Genomic DNA, 15614 nt, shown 5'->3' with positions numbered 1-15614 from the left:
GCCCCCTGTATCTCCTCCATCCCAAGGTTTGTCATGTTATAATGTAAGTGACTTTCAACTGATTGTCTATTTCCCCCTAGACGTCAATGCCTCAGGATGCAATTATATCTCCAGTACTGAATGTGCACAAATATTTATTGAATGGATCATTGGATTCAGCCTTCTTTTGAACTATACCACCTGTGTGGGCTCCACCTGTCCTGTGTCTGTCGCCCCAGCCCTACTTTCACAGCAAAGACCAGATACCCACCCTTGACTTTGTGAGACGGATCACACACTCACCTGTCGGCCCCAGGCTTTGCACAGCGGCCCTCTGCTGCCCCCCTGTGTTTGGAATCAGCTCCTTATGCAGCCAATTGAGACAACCCCTTGCTCCACGGGGTGCAGTTTCAATTCTGCAGGAACATCTTTGTTTTTGGCGTCCGTATGTCTCCCTTGGCACAAAGGGGAACCAGGTAGGATGGAAGAGAAGGCTGTGACCCCTCTGTGTCTGTTTCTATACCCTAAGCTCCTATTTATTCTCCTCCATCACCAGGACTAAGTCAGTTGAACATTTTCATTGTCTCTTCTTCCTGTGACCTCCTTTTCTCCCCTTTCTAGAGCCCTCTTCAAAGTATTCCTCCCTCTGTGTCCTTTTACATCTATGTAAATACAGTGGCCTATTTCGCAGCTCCCCAGCACCCTCAGACTTTCCTTGCTTGTGATAAAACTTCCAAGTGGGGGCTTCCCTGGTGGCGCAGTGGTTGAGAGTCCGCCTGCCGATGCAGGGGACACGGGTTCGTGCCCCGGTCCGGGAAGATCCCACATGCCGCGGAGCGGCTGGGCCCGTGAGCCATGGCCGCTGAGCCTGCGCGTCCGGAGCCTGTGCTCTGCAACGAGAGAGGCCACAACAGTGAGAGGCCCGCGTACCGCAGAAAAAAACCCACAAAAAACCAAAAACAACAACAACAACAAAAACTTCCGAGTGAAAATAGTAACGTTCAAGGATAGTAACGTTCAAGTAACGTTCAAGGAAAATAGTAACGTTCAAGTGAAAATAGTAACGTTCAACGTTTCTTACATTTTGAACTTCAGTCTTTTCTACAAAAATTAACAAGACTCTCAGAGGCGTAAAGTGGTTTTATCCCCAAAACGTAGGATCTTAATTACATAAATTGAATCACATGTTTAAAGTAATGAAAAAAATTTATTGTGATCACATCTTTATTATTCCATTGATTAAACAGATATCACAATATGAATATTTGATTTACTATAGTAAACTATTCTCAATAGTAGTGATTTATGGGCAACATTCGTCTTCCTTCTATGATCATTATTACAGCAATTAAAAAGCTTTTAGTTAGTCCCTGAAGAGTAATGTGGCTCTAAATACATAATGCACAGTGGTACATAACCATAGCCTCTTTTTCCTTGGTAATTGGTGTCTAGGGTAATTGAACTCAGATTGAAATGTCTGGTATATGCAGCATAACACAGTCAATACAGTTCAACCATAAGCACATTTTTTAGGGAGAAAAGAAATAGGTGTTTCACATCAGTCGTTTTCTTCTAAGAGAACTAGAAAGATTTGGTTAAAAAGAAAGATACGGGCTTCCCTGGTGACGCAGTGGTTGAGAGTCCGCCCTTCGATGCAGGGGACACGGGTTTGTGCCCCGGTCCGGGACGCGGAGCGGCTGGGCCCGTGAGCCATGGCCGCTGAGCCTGCGCGTCCGGAGCCTGTGCTCCGCGATGGGAGAGGCCACAACAGTGAGAGGCCCGCGTACCGCAAAAAAAAAAGAAAGATACCAATAATATTTACATATTTTTAAAGTGGATAGCTTAAACTTTTAAACTAAAATAGCTACTTATTTACAGTTGCAAAGCTCTCTGTTTACATCGTCTGCCTGAAGACTGAGAACAATGGACATACCTTGGACTCCTTCAGTACAGGGTCACCATACACAGATGTGGAGTTGTGCCTTGCATCGGGGTGCCTGGCAGAGGGACTGAATAGGCGTGAACTACAGCCCACTCTTTGCTCCTTAGGCAGGCTGCACTCTGACTCAGGGTTGTGTCTCCTGGAGGAAGCGGGCACCTCTTTCTAATTTGCACAAAGACACCGTACAGCTAGCCTGATTCTGTGTCTGCGCTTCGTCCTTTCGCCCTGCGTGGAAACACATTGCCTTTCCATTCGACTATTTTCTGACTTTAACTTTCTCGCTAATTCCAAACCACTGGTTGCTTCAAAATTAATATTTTCCATTTTTGTCTTGAAAGGAGCACATGTATATGTGGCAGAGACAACATAGGGAAAATTTGCAAATTCCAGTCCAGTGACGTTTCTGTAATAAATTCGTCTTTAGCCATTTGGAATTAGATGAATTTGGAGACTACGAAAAAGCAATGAAAGTGAGAAATCTCAAGAAAGACAAACTTTATAATGGTCCTGTCTCAGGGCTAACTAGTTAGCTCCCTTGTTTAGAATACCGTGATAACGAGCCAGGTTTATGATTTAAAACCCCCAGTTAGCATAACACAGGGGAAAACTCTATTCCATCGTCGCAGACTGAAATTCTATTGCCACCAGTGTGTTCTTTGGTACAAGTTGGGATGAAGTAAGGGTACTTCATACTCATCACCATTACTGGAAAAACAAGTATACAACCAGATGGGAGTACGTTTGGTCAAAGTCAGTTCCGTCATAACTAGTTCATCATTCCTCATCAGTAGAAAATACATCCAGATGTATTTGCATTATGTGATGGGAACCACAGTCAATATGATTGAAAGCCTATAATCATGTGGTTTTCTCAAGAGCTTCAACAAGACACTAAAGTTTTGCTAATAAACCAAAAGAACAACTCTGACCCCACCAACCTGACTCTGACTGGCAGTGTGGATATTACAGGAGTTAAGTTTCACCTTCAGCGGGAATTCGATTGAGAAGCCCAGCCCAGCACCGTGAGAGCTCCCAACCATGTGTTTCTGTGCAAAATGAATCACTTGATGGGAAACAGGAAATCACTAATAAAGGCTGTTTTTGTTAATTATACACGGAGTTAGAACCGGCATAGGGGAGAGCAGGGTTTTTTTTAAAGCCAGATTTGAATACTGTATATTGAGGGCATAAACAGAAAACTAGAAAACTTTAAATTGTCATTGACCTCATGTGCACTGAAAAAGGGCTAAGTGTCCCCAGGAGCAGTCCTCCCCCTTCTCAGAATCACTGCTACTTAGATCAAGCACTTTTTATGTAGTTAATATTAGCACAAACCCTTTTTCTGCTTGCCGGCTTCCTAGCAACCTGAAGCAGAGTATCTGCTTGCCAATCTGCTTTTGGTAAAAAAAAAAAAAAAAAAAAAAAGAACAAAAAACACCCAGTAAATTTGCCCATAGCCCTGACGAGACAGGAATATATTCAATAAACTCCGTGTTGATTTTGTGAGCCCGGCATAGGATTTATGTTGTCAACCGTCTGACCTTGCTGCACTTTCCACCACAGGCCAGGGAAGATGTGATCCACATGCTGAAGACGGAGAAAACCAAGCCTGAGGTTCTGGAGGCTCATTACGGGTCTGCGGAGCCGGAGAAAGTGCTGCGGGTCCTGCACCGAGATGCCATCCTGGCCCAGGAGAAGTCCATAGGGGAAGATGTGTATGAGAAACCCATCTCAGAGGTAAAAACATACCCCGACAAGTCCCTGAGAAGGAAGCCTCAGAGGGATGTCTCCACATCCTTCCATTTTACACGCTTTAACGTTTTCTTTCAAAGGCAAGCATTTTATGATGCCCTAATATAGAATTAAAGTATAATTAAATAATTCAGAATTACTGTGGATACATTTCATTGATAAGAATTGTAGAAGTATTTCCTTAAATATACTTAAAGCCCGAAATATGTTTCTCATGTGATTATGATAGTTACCTGCTCTTCAGTCTGTTATTCTTTTATTTCTCTAAGAAGGGGTATGTGTAAAAATTTGAGGTGCTTATGGGTTTTAGCATTGAATTTTCAGATTATTATCAAATTGGTAGCCTAAAATTAAACTGATTTTTATTATTGATATTTATGGTTATAAAGCCACTCAGTTTTGATATCTTATAGACCATTAAAATGATCTCATGTGAATGGCTAAAACATAAAAGTTGAAGCAAAATCCCAATGGAAGGCTTAGGGCAGTTCTTTAAGATGAAAGGGAATCTAATAGGACAATATTTAATCATTTTTATACAAGACTGTATTAGGAACTATCAACTATTGTTGTTAATTACCCATGATATTACATGTTAAAAATACTCTCATATCATCGTAGAAGTTCAGTGAAGAAGTTCGTAGAAGTTCCCTAACCAGTTGATGGATCTAGCCATACTGACTCTTCGGAATTCATGTTAAAAAAAAAATCATAGATATGAAATTAGTATCATAAATGAATAAAGAACACAGAAATGAAAAGTGCGAAGCAATTTATTGTAATTTAGCTTAAGACAAGCCTTTGCAGCAGCTCAGCTTGACAGATCTCAGAAAGACCTGCTTTAGAAAGTATTCACGACAGATTGACAGCCCATAATTTTCTAACTTCTGCAACCAGGATGAACTGGAGCTCTGTTCTCATCTTTTCCTTAAGCATTAAGAGTAATTATCAATATGTGATAGAATAGAGTCAACTGGCTGAATCCACTTTCATGTTTGAGATAACCCACAGTTATTAGCTGCCTGTAGCTTTGGGCAGGTCACTTCAGCTCTTTAAGCCTTAGTGTTCTTCTCTGTCAGGTGCACATCTCATAGAGTTGTGAGGATTAAATGAAGCAACGCCTGTAAAACTTTTAACGTAGTGTCTGGAACATACTAGCTACTCAACAAATATCAGCCATTAGTATTTGCTGGGAGCTGAGGGTGATAATTGCTCACACTCTTATTTAGTTCCAAACCTGGAGAGACTCGAGGAGTAAAAGACATAGAGAGGTCAAAATATCGGGTTTTTTGTTTTGTTTTTTTTGCGGTACGTGGGCCTCTCACTGTTGTGGCCTCTCCCGTTGCGGAGCACAGGCTCCGGATGCGCAGGCCCAGCGGCCATGGCTCACGGGCCCAGCTGCTCCGCGGCATGTGGGATCTTCCCGGACCGGGGCACGAACCCGTGTCCCCTGCATTGGCAGGTGGACTCTCAACCACTGCGCCACCAGGGAAGCCCAAAATATCAGTTTTATATTATTATTATAATCACCTGGACTGAAGAACTTGGCTTGGATAAATAGTATCATTTGGGCTTCTTAGTTCTTTTCTCCCAAGTTAGAGCTTGGTATGACCTCTCAAGGAAGAGGTAGGTCTACAGATCACACACATCCAGAATCACTGCCTCTGACCCACTGAGTTCTATGGACAGTACATAAAGGAAGGCGTTTCCAACTTACCTTCAGAAAGTAGGCCTAACCCAAGTGGACAGAGGAGCAGAGCAGAAAACACCCATCTTTCTTTTGGGTTGTCCTGTTGGAGTTAGCTTAAGCTGGGCACGCTTCTTGGTTCCTTTCTCCCCTCAACTCAACAATCTGAACAGTTGTTCCTCCCTTGGGGAGGAAGGAATAAGGAGGTAGAGGGAAGGACAGAAGCTACTTTTCCCAACCCTGGCAAAATGGTGAAGTCCTGCTTTGTGAGAGAAATAGAATGCTGAGAGGAGAAAAGATTTCTTCCACCATTTACAGATTTTTGGTTTCTTAATCCTTTGGGCTTAACAATCAAGTTCCTGTTGCTCAGGAGCAAGAGAGTTGCTTCCAAGTTCATGATGTAAGAATCCCATATATTACTGTTCCATTAGCCTCCTGGTATCATGAGAAGATAGTCCAGCTCTTGTTCCTAGAAGCCATGCTGTACCTCAAGCCAAAAATCACTGCTGCTTATTCCAATTTTCATCCCAAATTAGGCCCAGCTAGGTCATCCAACAGAACTCACCAAAGGTTAAGCAGTGAACCCAATATGGTGGACCCCCCTCTCTTGCCAGGTATCTGGGGAGAAATTAAGCAGCGAATATTAAATCGCCCTGAACTTCCTTGTAAACTAAAGTCTGAGATATCAAAGTTCATAATTCTTAAGCAAAACTGCAAAGAAATTAAGGGTTCAGTTTCTTTCCTTCCCAAATTCTTATTCTGCTTAGCCTTAGCCAGAAGGATCTTAACCTTAGGCATTTTCAAAGTTGAATTAATACATCCTGAAGTCCTTTATTCTGTGTTTACTCAGAGTCCAAAGATTATTAGGACATGTGCAGTTATCATTGTACCAACCTCACATTCATAAATTGTTAAAAATGCAAGAAAAGCCCCAGCTCCAAGGTCCATTTTTCTCAAGTGTAATAATATTCCTTGACCTCAGGACTCAGCACAAAGCAGGCTCATGTCACCAAGATCAAGACAGAGACTTAGAGGGTGTCTGAGGGAAGGAGGGTGGATAGAGAAAATCTTCAGGTACAACAGGATGCCAGTCAGTGTGGGGGAACTTGTCCCCATCAGACAGAGCCTGCCGCCATCAAGAGGCTAATAATTATGGGAAATGGCGAATCCTGGGTTGGGTGGAGGAATCTGTTTCATGCATTATCCTTGCCCTCAGTGAGTGGCATTTGAAACCTATCTGTCTTTTTGTGAAGTTTAGGGATTTGCGGTGGTGACGTCCTCCATGCCTAGGTCTTGTTTTAGGTGCTCTACTTTTCCACCTGCATATTTTTATTTATTTATTTATTTTTGGCTACGTTGGGTCTTTGTTGCTGTGCGTGGGCTTCTCGTTGTGGTGGCTCCTCTTGTTGCAGAGCACGGGCTCTAGGCGCGGGCTTCAGTAGTTGTGGCACGCAGGCACTGTAGTTGTGGCTCGCGGGCTCTAGAGTGCAGGCTCAGTAGTTGTGGCGCACAGGCTTAGTTGCTCCCCAGCACGTGGGATCTTCCCGGACCAGGGCTCGAACCCGTGTCCCCTGCATTGGCAGGCAGATTCTTAACCACTGCGCCGCCAGGGAAGCCCCCACCTGCATATGTGAAATCTCTTGAATCTTTTTCTTTTTTCAGCCATGATGTCCAGGCCTAGGAAACCCATCTTGTACCAGTGGTTTTCCTTACTGCCCCCTTGTTTTGGTGTGGTATTACCCCTTCCCGCAGGTGACCTTCTGAAGCCTGTCTGCCTTGGGACCTAGTGGGGACCTAACCTTACCCAGGTGACCGTTCCTCAGAACTTCGCCTTCCCTCGTGTTTGAACTCTCTAATTCTTGGGTAACTTGTCCTACTCAAGGCAACAGAAATGTTTTCTTTTGTCACAACGTTTCCTCCAGTAGGAAGGCTCAGCTGAGTTTTATTGTTATTGTTGTTTTTGACCAGTTTTTCAAATGGCCCCTTCTTTCTCTATCACTATTTTAGGGATCGTAGAGTTTTTGTTTGTTTGCCTCTAACTTCCCCTATGCTTTCAGACCCAGACATTTGTTTTCTGAATATTACCTTCCGTATTGTGTAGTGTGTGGTCACCCTCAGCGAGAGAAGCAAAACCAAGGAGTTATGAGTCTGCCAAAAGGATCCTTTGTTCAACACAAATCTTATCTACTTGTATGTTCTTGAGTTGGATGATCTCCTAAGGAGTCTTTTCCCGTCACAGCACACCGGTGTTTGGACTGAATCTTCTGCTGTCCTGCCTGAATCCCCTTTCGTTTGTCTCATCTTTCCTTCGAAATCTACGTCTCCAAGTTTCTTGAGCATGTTCGCTCAGGGCCCATCCACCATGGCTGACACCATGAAAATCACCCCAAATTGCTTTACATATCCTACCCTGATCTCAGATTTTAATTCTTCAGCATGTCTATATTTTATGTAACCGCTTTGAATGGCTGTTGCAGTCTTCAAGAGAAAGGGCCCCAACTGATCTCATGAAGAACCATCTGCAGTCAGACAGCATGTTCCTCAAACGTTTCCTTGATCCCGACACCCTCTTTGTGGGGCAGTCACGCTGTTCTGCTCTCTAGGCTCTCCTGTCTCTACCTCCTCTGTCACCCATTCTGATTCAACAAAGACTAAAATCTCTCTTTTTTTTTTTCTTATAGTCCTATCTTTAAGGGCACTTAGATCCATTTCCCTTTTTGGTCTTTCCAGTTTGGTCCTTAAGGCCTCATGTTTCCTCTTAAGTAGATTTCTCTCTTCTCAAATTCCTTAGTATTTTTCCCATTAGCTCTCTGTTGATAACAGAGCTAAAATCATTCCCTAAACCATGATCCTTTTGTCTGAAACATACTGAAATTTCTCCCCATCTCAAGTCCCTGAACTTCTTCTCCACTAACTTGATTCAGGTACACTCTTTCCTTAGTAAATTTTGGCCTTTGTTGCTATGATGATCTCATTCAATTTTCCTTCCACCTCTGTCCAAGTGGGAGCTACATTTCCAAAGTAATAGGTGCCCATTTCGCTTTCACTATTCAGTAATAAGAACTACCATTCCTCTGTGGTTGAGCCACAATTTGGAGCCTGAAAACCCAAAGCCATGGGACACAGTATACATGATTAATGAATCCAGTGGGAGGTGGTCTTCAGAGTCTCTGGACAAGCCACACAGATCCAAGAGGTCAGCCCACTTCAGTTCTCTCCTAGGAGCTCAGTGCAGTTCCAAACAAAATAACGAGAAACAGGGTCTGGCACAGCTGATCTGTTGCTACCTATGTTAGTTCTTACATCCTGAATTTAAAACTGAAAACTAGATCCTCACACAGTAATGCTTTATTGCTAAAGAGGAATTTACTACCTTTGCAGTTTAAAATCTGGTCCGCAGGGCTTCCCTGGTGGCACAGTGGTTAAGAATCCGCCTGCCAATGCAGGGGACATGGGTTCGAGCCCTGGTCCGGGAAGATCCCACATGCCGCAGAGCAACTAAGCCTGTGCGCCACAACTACTGAGCCTGCACTGTAGAGCCCACGAGCCACAACTACTGAACCCATGTGCCACAACTACCGAAGCCCACGCTCCTAGAGCCCGTGCTCTGCAACAAGGGAAGCCACTGCAATGAGAAGCCCGCGCACCACAAGGATGAGTAGCCCCCACTCTCCACAACTTGAGAAAGCCCGCGCGCAGCAACAAAGACCCAACGCAGCCAAAAATAAATTAAAAAAAAAAAAAGAAAGTCTGGTCTGCAGTTCTGGGTGAAAAACACAGCTCACACACCAATGTGTCAGCATCCTTCCGGATGCATGAAAGGACAAAAAGACTGTCTTCCTGATTATGCAACCAGTGCTGAGGTCAAGCTGTACTGGTGTAGGTGAGGTGAACACAGCCCACAGAGACAACAGCAGCTACTCCAGGGGCCTAGTCCCAGCACGGTAGCTGCTGAGAACAGCCAATCTCAAAGGCCCACACGGACAGAACATACTAAAGCTAGGGCCTAGCAGTCCTACCTAGGCTGCCCTGGAACAATTAATATCAACATATGCTGTTTTTCCTCCAGATGCCCCTACAGTATTTCTCTCTCTGGGTATCTCAGTCAACCATCCAATTAATAACGCCCCCATCTTTGCCTCCCGAGTTCCTTGAACGGATTGAGGGATAACTGCAGGAGTCTGACAGATGACTTGAAACATTAACTTTATTATTGGCATAAATAGGTAGATGACCACCACCAGGTTCCTATTACTCTCTCCTAGACTCTGGAGACAGCACCTGAGGGAGAGTACAATGTACCATCTTATGGCAGACAGAGTAAAAAATAAGAAATGAAAAGGCAGGGCTATTCATGCCCAGCTCGCTGTCCCAATACAACCTTTAAAAACCATTCCTTCCTCAGGGAGGAGAGGGTCAGGGTATCAGAAAACAGGCAGAAGTTGCTCTTGCAAATACTCTCAAAAGGAGGGAAGGCCTTACTTTACGACAAAGTTAAGAAGGATCAAAAAGGGGAAAGAGGGCTTTCCTGGTGCCGCAGAGGTTGGGAGTCTGCCTGCCGATGCGCGGGGCGCAGGTTCATGCCCCGGTCCGGGAGGGTCCCGCATGCCGCGGAGCAGCTGGGCCCATGAGCCATGGCCACTGAGCCTGAGCGTCCGGAGCCTGTGCTCCATGGCAGGAGGGGCCACATCAGTGAGAGGCCCACGTACCGCAAAAAAAATAAAATAAAAAATAAACAAAAAAAGGGGGAAAGAGCTGCTCCTTGCACATTTCTGATGATGTCCCATCAATGCTTGACAAATTCTATAACATATGGTGAAAATCACACTTGTGGAAAAATGGAGAGTTCTTGGGGAGAATATTTTGTAACAGGGAGTTATTCCAGTGAAAAAACCTCTTGTATAGACTGTCCCATTAAGACTGAAGTAATTTATCAGAACACATAAAAGTACGATTTGCCTCCCTGATGATCTCAGGTATGGCTGGCCAACCTGGGCTTCACCAGTCTGACTGGTCACCTGTTCTTAGGCAAAGGGGGTGGAGGTCTAATCAGAAGGCACTGAGGATTATGGGGACAGAGGTGGAAGGAAAATTGAATGAGATCATCATAGCAACAAAGGCCAAAATTTACTAAGGAAAGAGTGTACCTGAATCAAGTTGGTGGAGAAGAAGTTCAGGAACTTGAGATAGGGAGAAATTTCAGTATGTTTCAGACAAAAGGATCATGGTTTAGGGAATGATTTTAGCTCTGTTATCAACAGAGAGCTAATGGGAAAAATATTAAGGAATTTAAGAAGAGAGAAATCTATTTAAGAGGAAACATGAGGCCTTAAGGACCAAACTGGAAAGACCAAAAGGGAAATGGATCTAAGTGCCCATTATCTCTTTTATTTTGGGCCCCATAAATGATTCATTCACAATGAAAATATAATAAAATTGTACAGGGAACCTCAGAGCCTCCTTATGACTGAAGGGCAAACGTGCAACATCAGGGGAGTAGCTCTGAAGCTGATACCCATGGAGCTACACCACTGAGTCTTACAGAGTTGGCTGTGGGATTAAGAATGGATTCTAAATATATCTGATTCACCTAGAGCAGTGGTTCTCAACAGGGAGGGGGGCATGGGGACTTTTCCTTCCAGGAGACATTTGACAACGCCTGGGGAGAGTTTTGTCACAATTGGAGGTGGCAGTACTGGCACCTAGTGGGCAGAGCCCTGGGATGCCGCTGAGAATCCTATAGTGGACAGGACAGCCCCTCAAATAAGAATTCCTTGGCCAGAAATGTCAGTAGTGCTGCGGGTGAGAACTCCTGCACTAGGGTTTGAAGAGGAGAGTAGGATAGGGAACTATCAATATTGTAAGATTGGGTCCAATTTAACACACATGTACTGAACACCTACTTTCTTCCAGGTGCTGTGCTAGGGACCAGGGACTAAAAAGATGATCAAGGCATATGGTCCCTTAAAGATCTTATAGCCTGGCTGGAGAAACAGACACAAAAAGCCCTGTAATAATATTTGATGAGATCTCTTTTAGTTTGAGATATGTGCGCTCTGCAAGTTCTGAGATTCTCCCTATATTTAGTACCTCTTGAAAGAAGAGGATTGTGGGTCCTTCATATACTTTTCCTAGAAATGCACTTAACTGCAAGCCTTAAAAAAAAAAAAAAAAAAGGTTGCAATGAGGATAATTCCCTCCTCCCGGGGGAGGAGTTTGGTGCGGGCTGAGCTCTTTATTTTTCTGAGATTAGGCCAGATGCTCTTCTCTTTCTTTCTGAGTATAGGGCTTCACCGTCTCATTGAAACAGTGAGTTTGCTCTCCTGAAAGGTTAGGAACCACACATATGTTCACAGAAAAAAGGCCAGAGGCCAGAAATTACTGCAGCCCTATTGTGGCTAGTTCATAAATGCAACTGGCCTAGAGAAAATGATGGCATGGGGAAAATGGCAGAGAAGAGCAGATTCCGTGTCCTCCCCTACAGGTAATAAATCATTAGACCAATGCAAACGAATTATTTAGAGTCCTCCATAAATGAAATAAAGTATTAAGCTCTTTCCCATGTTTGTGTCCTCAGCTGGACAGACTTGAGGAAAAACAGAAGGAAACCTACCGGCGCATGCTAGAGCAGCTACTGCTGGCCGAGAAGTGTCACCGGCGCACGGTGTACGAGCTGGAGAACGAGAAGCACAAGCACACGGACTACATGCACAAGAGCGACGACTTCACCACCCTGCTAGAGCAGGAGCGGGAGAGGTAACTGCGCACGCGCGCCCCGGAGGGCCGCGCTCTCGTCCTGCCCCTCCTGCCCTGGATCAGATTTCCACCCGTGACTCCGCGGACACGGGCCCGGGGTTTAATTCCTAATTTCCTAACGGTTTGCAGAGAGTGAGACAGACTTTGCTTGGAACTATTAATGTGAGCATGTTGCGGGTTCGTATAAATACGGCAACACATTCCCACTAGGATGTGAAAAGCCAGAAAGCCACAAACTAAGGGAGCTTCTGTTTTAACTTGATCAACGAAGCATTTACGTTTGAAAAGCCTCTCTACTAACTGCCTTCTATTAGAAATAACATACTTTTTCTCTTTGGGATTAAAATGCACTTATTCAGTGAGACAAATTATCACCATTTTAAATGAATCCTATTCATTCTTAAAACGGGTATAGAAAACCTTACTACTTGGTTGTGTGTGAATTACTTAATGCCTAGAGTTACCTGCTTAACTTTTTCAGGGTTGCATAACTCTTAAAACTCAGTGTAAAACAAAACAGAACAAAAATTCAGCGTTGAGCCTTGAACACTGTAGGTAGTTTTCTCAGACCAGGGATTAGCACCTTTGAAGCAGAGACTTCAAATTGAAACGCTTTGTGATGAGCTCTTTGATATTCTCCAGTTTTTCAGCATCTTCTTTTTAGCTTATTCTCTCCTTTTCCTCCCCTCAGCTGAATGGTTACATCTGTGAATTCCACAGTCTTTGAAACCAATGACATTGAATCCCGATGCTTTGAGTTACCAAGCGTGTCTGCTTCTGTGTTTAGGACTTGCAAATTAAGAGCCATTGGGAAAGAGCTTCGCCAGTCCCAGCTTTGCTATATCTAGTTACAAAAAGGAGATCTGGTTTTCCCAGATTAGTTTATTTGACAGAAAAAGTTACCTCAATAGGAAAGTAAATAAAAGCATGAAACAACAGGTTTGTGTTAAATTTTTAAGTTATTGGTAATGTTTACTTATTACTGGACTTGGTACATCTCTTGAGGAAGGAGAAACGGAAAAGGGAGCAATGGCTGGAGTGTTAGGTACAATACCCTCCACTTATGGTTTCTTTAAGTCTGTCTTCTGCTGCTGGAAGCTCAGGTTTATCAGCTTCTTGTTTGGACAAATAGATGGTCCAATTTGATACTTTGGGGCAACCAAACAGTGAGAATAAACTCTACCCCCGCAACCTCCGTGAACTTTCCAACCTCAGGCATAGGTATTGCAAACAAGGTTTGAATGACCGTGTAAATTACATATATCTAGGTGTCCTGTGTTGGAATGGGGTCAGGTAAGAGTAGCAACTTGTTTGATATTTCTTTAAAAGATCTGAAATCAAATAATTTTAAAGAACCAGCTGTGTGAATTAATATTTTCTGATCACTTTGTAAATCATTTGGTCTAGAACCAGATAGGTCTGCCTTTTCTACCATTTCCCACCTAAGCTAAATGACTGAGGTGAATTCACCTACAGAGTGGTAGGTTTAAATGAAGTATGTGGATGAAGAGACTGTACTTACCCAGCTGTTTCTTTCTTTTTTGTTTTCCTAATATTTGTGTACTGTGAGAATAATTGAAATAATAACACTCGATGGAGAGCTCTATAGTTCACAAAGTACTTTTATATTCATTATACAACGAGCCTGTCCCAAGTGTACTTATTTACTAACTTCACGTTGACCAATTGAAGACTAACAATTCCAATCCCCTGCCCCTCCTCTGGAGTTGTTTAATTTCACTAGGGCAATTACACAACGATTTCTCCTGAGCAAAGCGCTATGTAGGAGGTTTTAAAAATCAAAGCAGAATTTAAAAATTATATATATCATGATGCTTTTCATACTTTGATCAGCACTGTTGACATATGTCACCAGATGTACATGTTTTAGATAAGAATCTTTGACTCACTAAATAGCCAACCACTTTGAGACTCTGAAACAGTAGTTTTGACTCAACAGGTTATACTTTAGTGCTTTATATATTTTCCTGTCAATGTTTCTGCCCAGGCCACCCCCCTGACTGACCACCAGTGCACATGCTGTGGGCACGTGCTGACCGACGCTCATTATGCTAAATTAGACACCCTCACTAGGACCCTGATAACTGAAGCTGGCATCGCTGAATTTCTCTGCGTTCTGATCTGAGGCGTCCACGGTGACTGGCTTTGCTGAGTTCCCTGGGCAGTGAAGCCTTTAGGATTTTCTCAAAGGTCAGGCCTGGGCCTCCCGCTGCCCTTTGGAAGAGGCCCTGCTAAATCTGCTTTGGGTTAAATCCTCTTTTTGAAGTAAGCGGTCATAATTAGATGTACTTATGGGGGCTGGTAGTTTGCTGACCCCGGGGCTTTCTTTCCCGTGGGCAATGTCGCCAGGGGCTGGTCCCCACCAGGACCTGGGCCACGGCTCAGCCAGGCCCCAGCGCCCCACTCAGCCGCAGCCCCTGCAGGGGAAGCTGGGCTACTGCTGATAGAGAGCTGGTTTTTCTGAGCTGGAGTGGGAATTCTGGCATAGACTATTCCAAGTCCTTTGTTTGCCTCTTTGTTTTGCAATCCCTTCCTCTTTCTCCGGAAAAGTCCCTTTTGTGAAAAAAAAAAAAAGAGAGAGAGAGAGAGAGAGCGCCAAGAGCTTTCCTTCAGAAACATTTCCCTTTAATTCTCCTGTGAGCATGAGTGAAGGAAGGAAAAAAGTGAGATGAGATAAGCCCAAGTTGTTTGTTCGCTGTAATCACCCAGTTTCTACTGGGGGTGTGACTCTGCAGGCTGCCTCTACCTAGACAGCTTTCTGATTTGGTGGCCATGGGCGGACGGGAGTGCAGACCCAGGGGACCCTCCACACGTGCAGAGCATCTAGGCTCCATTCTCTACACTTGTCCTGCTCTGTAAGGGTTTCTCACGCCCTCTGGAAAATGGTTAAAGGTAATAACAAGGGACCCAGGCAGACAGGATCAGTAGCTATCCAGATTCAGATATTTGATGAAACCAGAAGTCCTTGGTTTTCAAAAACAAGCCTTGGTTTGACTAGTATTGCAAAAGACTTCTGAGTTCAGCCCTTTCAAGTCCCTCATCCTACAGGTTGGGTAACTGAGGCCCAGAAAAATCATGTAGCTCAACTAAGACGACAGTGCAGGCCACTGGTCCAGCACTGTTGTACGAATGAGTCCCTTGGGCAGAATGTCTTGTTTTATGTTTTCTTCGTGTGTGTGTGTGTGTGTGTGTGTGTGGGCTCCCAACCTCCAAGCTCTCACGTCCAAACTATGACACAGAATCTTAAAAGGCATTATGATGGTTGTTGGGAGGATATAAACAGATCTATTTGGACCACTGGTGTCTTTCAACTGTCAAGACTGGAGAAGCTTTGGAACAGCATCTGCTGGAAGGAGCAGCCTGGGGACTTGTTTTGGAGCGGAGTTGGAACAGCACACACAGTGTTCTACTTCTGTTGCATTCTGATGGGAGGCTGATGGTAGTTATGGGGGAGCTAAATAAAGTACCCCTCCAAGC

General features: G+C 44.1%; 1 protein-coding gene across 3 annotated transcripts in view; it reads left to right on the top strand.

Annotated features, from left to right (window-relative positions):
- The window catches only part of FILIP1 (filamin A interacting protein 1), a 192671-nt gene that overhangs the window by 123550 nt on the left and 53507 nt on the right, over positions 1–15614 (top strand). For all 3 annotated transcript variants that reach the window (XM_082668783.1, XM_082668784.1, XM_082668782.1), the window contains 2 exons: positions 3485–3658; positions 11938–12116. In XM_082668783.1, coding sequence (XP_082524909.1) covers positions 3485–3658; positions 11938–12116 — 353 coding nt within the window. The remainder of the gene's footprint in view (positions 1–3484; positions 3659–11937; positions 12117–15614) is intronic.

The sequence above is a fragment of the Grampus griseus genome, assembly GCF_964374135.1.
Source record: "Grampus griseus genome assembly, chromosome: 13".
NCBI lineage: Eukaryota > Metazoa > Chordata > Mammalia > Artiodactyla > Delphinidae > Grampus > Grampus griseus.
The sequence above is the reverse complement of the archived record's forward strand: the minus strand, read 5'-3'. Positions and strand labels throughout refer to the sequence as shown.